General features: G+C 43.5%; 1 protein-coding gene across 1 annotated transcript; it reads left to right on the plus strand.

Moving 5' to 3' along the window:
* Window positions 1-1,218: 1,218 nt before the first annotated feature.
* Window positions 1,219-3,104, plus strand: LOC141153194 (protein shisa-1-like). Its single transcript, XM_073637896.1, has 2 exons — window positions 1,219-1,519; window positions 2,478-3,104. The coding sequence occupies exons 1-2, from the start codon at window positions 1,237-1,239 to the stop codon at window positions 3,002-3,004; spliced, it is 810 nt and encodes a 269-aa protein (XP_073493997.1). The 5' UTR covers window positions 1,219-1,236; the 3' UTR covers window positions 3,005-3,104.
* The last annotated feature ends 1,477 nt before the right edge of the window (window positions 3,105-4,581 follow it).

A 4,581-nucleotide genomic window follows, 5' to 3' on the forward strand; every position in this document is an offset into this window, starting at 1 on the left:
TCCGCAAGTTCTATGCCCATGCTGCGGATTTTTCCGCAGCGTTTTTGATGCGCACAAAAATCCGCAGCATGTTAATTAATTTTGCGTTTCCGCATGCGGAATTGCCTTTCCAATGCAATAAAAAACACAAGGCAATTCCGCATGCGTTTTTCTGGGAGAGGACATGCAGAAATGAAGCGGACATTTTCTGCTTCATTTCCGCAACGTGGGCACATAGCCTAAATCTGGGGTGCAACAGCAAGTCAGGCAAATGTGAAGCAACTGGTCATAGACTTGCTACAGCACCACCAGCGTCACCTTAGCCTTCATTTGTGTGCAGAAATTTAGGTTTGTTACCTGTCATTAATATGAATTAATAAGTGAAGTGTTTAATGACTGTTGTACAAAGCATTGGATCACACTCGGACCAATGTTAGTCTATGGGGCAGTGCACATGTCCGATTTTTTCTTTTGGCAGAGACTGTCCAAGGAAAGAAACGCTGTATGTCCCAGTTTGATCTGATATTCGGATCGCACTCAGCTATGCAAGTCAGAATTCATGGAAAACATCGGCCTGCGCTGCACAGAGGGTGATTTCCATAATCGGCCCGATTCTTCCGGATGAGGAAATCTGTAGCCGTCTGCACCTGCCGTAAGACTGGGGCTAGAAAGCAACTTTGGATGTGACACAGGTTGGAGGCCAAAGATCGCTGTGTGCCAAGACTACATCACAGCGTAATGGAAGTAAATAGGGCTGAATTGTGAACCAACGAGGTACCGCGAAGAGTCTCATAAAGTTGGAACCAGATGCATTTTTTGGAACTTGTGTGTTGATGTCGCAGTACACTGTGTATTGCAATGACACCCCGTCTACGTGTTATACGCTGCGGTGTAGCAGCAGCATAATGCGATCTTTGGCCACACGACCTTATTCGTGGAAATCCGTATTGAATTCAGGCTTTCCATCCATCTGGAACTTCATGGACCGTCCTAAAAATAGGGCAAATTCTGAGCAGATTACCATCAATATTGGATCTTGCACAGCTCTACAAGTCTACAGTTGTAAAGTACAATGCACGTCTCCCCATGGCAGCTCTGTGAGCTGATGTCTTTATGATGAGTGGCACTGGGGGGTAGGGTGGAGTGTCTGGGGCTGAGGTGACTGACACTCCCTTCCAGGGAAGGCGGGTTATAACAGCAGCTGATAAAACTCATCTACCCCCTACAGCACTCAGCAATTACTCTTCAGCTTGCACCATGTGCCCTTTGTTTATCCTCTTGTTGCTGCATGTAAGTGCTTCTTGGGCACAGTTTGGAGAGTACTGCCATGGATGGACAGACAACTATGGAAGTTGGCACCCAGGGTTCCAGTGCCCAGAACGATATGACCATGTAGAAGCTACCTACTGCTGTGGAGCCTGTAATCTACGGTACTGCTGCACTGCCAGTGAGTCCAGACTGGACCAGGGTCTGTGCCCTAGTGAGGAGCATGAAGACATGTTCAAGGAAGGAGTGCCAGCCATCGAGATCCCAGCTGCAGGTGAGTCCCAGATTGTGCTATAGATGCAATGCCGGTAGAGTGTGCAGATATGTGTACGATGGTAAAATGGCCAGCTCTAGCAGGGCACCAACTTGTTTTTCCTTTATTTTTCTCTCAGTAGAAACTCTTCGCACATGGCAGATTTGTTGCAGAAAATTTTGCTTCTGAAAATCAGTTCCATTTATCTAAATCTTGTTGTTCGGTAGGAATACAGATTTCCGCAAGCCATATTCACATCAATGGTGCAGTCTCTGAAATGTTTGCATCATATCTGTCTATTCCAGTCATTTCAGATATTCTGTGATATGTGGCCCATTAACAACTGAACTAACCTCCAAGGGGAGAAAGGGAAAATAAATTGTGTGTTGTAAGGTCCGCGCCAGATTGACCAATTCATGCTCCGTTTATACCACAAGCATTGGACTAATGATGCTGTATGGACTGTGGTCTTTGTGTACGGTACTGAAATATTTAACTTTTTTTTTTTTTTTTTTTTTAGACTTATTTCAGTTTGTGATAAATATTTGAACTGTTGTGGGATATAAGGATAATATTTATATGGAGAGATGGCATGATTGCCTTACCGCAGGTTCACACAGTGCCATTTTTATGCACTCTTAGATCCTATAATGGTTGTTTGCTTTTATATGCTGGAAAACCTGATGTATCAGGTCAACTTGTCCATATGGGTCTGACATATGCCAAAAGAATCCTTGTAGGATCCGTGTAGATGCATTTTGTTTTCCCAATGCTAGAGAATACAGCAAAGATTGGGACTCAGTGGGCAACCATTGAAACCATATGGCACAAATACGTTGAGTCCAGACCTTTTTGGTATACATGTTCGGTTTCTGACATGTCATTTTATTTTAGGTTTTTAATGGAATTTGTAATTGTGAGATTTTTATTATCTATTTTACAGTAAAGTCTAACCCAACGCCTTAATCTTTTCTTTCAGTGCCCACGTACCTGCCTTTTCTCCTGGTTGGCACCGTATTTGTGAGCTTTGTCATCGTGGGTGCTCTTGTAGGAGTATGTTGCTGCAAATGTCTTCGACCTGAGGAAGAAACCCAGATCAATGGTCCTGCACAACAGAGCCGGCTGTTGGATACAGATCCATCTACTGATGTCTCGAGGCACTCCAGTTCCAGCTCCAACTCTGCCCCCCGTGGATCCCTAGGTGCTCGCCCACAAAACCTATGTGCTCTGGGAGCTGAAAATATTAACTTGTATATGAACATGCCACAAGGTTTTCCTATCATGTCCTGTCCGCCAAATGCACAGTTTATGCATGCCGCTCCCTCTGCCACTCCTTTCTTACAGCCACCGTTCATTAACTATGCTGTGCCAGGAGAGCACGCCATATTAATGGCACCAGCTTCTTACATTGACGCCAGGAGCTGTTACCCACAATCTACAAACTACCTCCCAGTGACCCAGCATATTGACCCCGTTGTGCCAGATGACTCTCCTTCTAAATGTTGAGCCCACCAAGGAGCTTTTATGATTTACCAAAATGGACAATGGCCTCCAAGGACAGTAACATGGCCTGGTGGTGTTTGGGGGAAGAAATGGCTTTATGAAAATGGCTAATGCAGAATATGTAAATGCCACATGTTCTGTAAAAAATTTTTGGCTGGTATAAATGTTTTTAACAAATGACTCTCTTGCCTAAAGGCTGAGGCCTCCAACCCTACAGCCTACAAAGTCTTGGCGCAAATCATGTAAAGAAGAACAAATATAACCTATATTTATCAGTCATTCCTTTTTTTTTTTTTTCGTTTAGAATGTTTTTTATGATTGTAAATTGTATTTTATGTACATAAAAACCGCACCATCTTTTTAACATTTTAATGTTTAGTAATTCATCATGTCAGCTTCTTTATACTTGGAGGTTTACATAGGCCTTGTTCCCACAGTGCAGATTTGATGCAGGTTTTGCACGTGTTTTGTCACATGGGGAGTATACTCCCAAAAATAGGAGTGGGGTAAGGACCTGTACCTCTACAAAAGGTGTTTTACAACTTTTCCTATTTCCATAACTGGGGTTTGTGGACATCTATGTGATTCAGACCTGGCCTTGTTATGAATGAATATACCATTTAGTCGAGGGCAGTTTCGACAGACCATTTAGTCTGTTGAAATCCCAATTTACCCCCCCAAAAAAATAAAACCTTCTGCTGGGAACCCAGTTGGAGCCATTTACTTCAATGAAACTGTGGACATTGACCTCCGTCCTGGCAGTATTTGTATTTTTCAGACATTCACAATAACTCTGACGGAGGCCAGACAGTGTCCACAGTGGCTTGTGCAGTCTCATTCAAACACTTGGCACCGTCTGGGTTCCCATCGGAATTCTTTTTGGGGATTTCGACATGGCGCTTAGCGGAGAGCGCTGTATATGAACCGAGCCTTAATTGCACTTTATTTTTTACAGTGAAATTAAACAGCTATACTGTTATCAATTGTCTATCCTTATTATTTGGTACCGCGGACAAAAGAAGTTGTATTTGTGACTAGTGCAAGTTTTCCACTATCTGTAGACCATCAGGAGGAGCTACACATTGGTAATCAATGCTTGTCATTGTGTACTGTTCTCCTGTAATTGCTTCTTTGTGGGCAGAATCAGACCATTGTGTACACAGCCAGCCCCCCTCTGGCAAAGGTGAAGTCATTTGGCTTTAGCAGTCCAGGTGCTTCCAAAGAAGAGCTCCGGTCTAATTACTCTACACTATGAGAATTGGGGACTTTTGTCTTGATGCTATCTAGGCCCTCCAGAACAATAGGTGTCCGCCAAGGTGCTCATGGCCAAAGGATTTGCATATTAAGAGGCTTATGCAGAAACTAAGGGAACTATTTTGGGTTGGTCTGGATGGCTCACCATTGTGAATGTGAGCACTATTACTGTATAAGCATTATGCTCTGCAGTCTCAAATGTCGCTCTTTTAATATCCAGATTAGTCTTTGTGCTCCAACTACTGCAATCTGCCTATTTTCGCTGGGCTGCTCACAGATCTAACAATTCTGGCATACACCTGAGCCAAATCGGCCAATATTAGTGA

Source organism: Phyllobates terribilis, unplaced genomic scaffold (genome assembly GCF_046119375.1).
Source record: "Phyllobates terribilis strain yellow unplaced genomic scaffold, ASM4611937v1 Scaffold_7__3_contigs__length_470593459, whole genome shotgun sequence".
Classification (NCBI taxonomy): Eukaryota; Metazoa; Chordata; class Amphibia; order Anura; family Dendrobatidae; genus Phyllobates; species Phyllobates terribilis.

Bases quoted from the DNA above. Each gene is read 5' to 3' on its own strand.
- LOC141153194 (XM_073637896.1), top strand. From the start codon at position 1,237: ATGTGCCCTTTGTTTATCCTCTTGTTGCTGCATGTAAGTGCTTCTTGG. The intron at 1,520-2,477 runs GTGAGTCCCAGA...CTTTTCTTTCAG, and splicing joins CATCGAGATCCCAGCTGCAG to TGCCCACGTACCTGCCTTTT.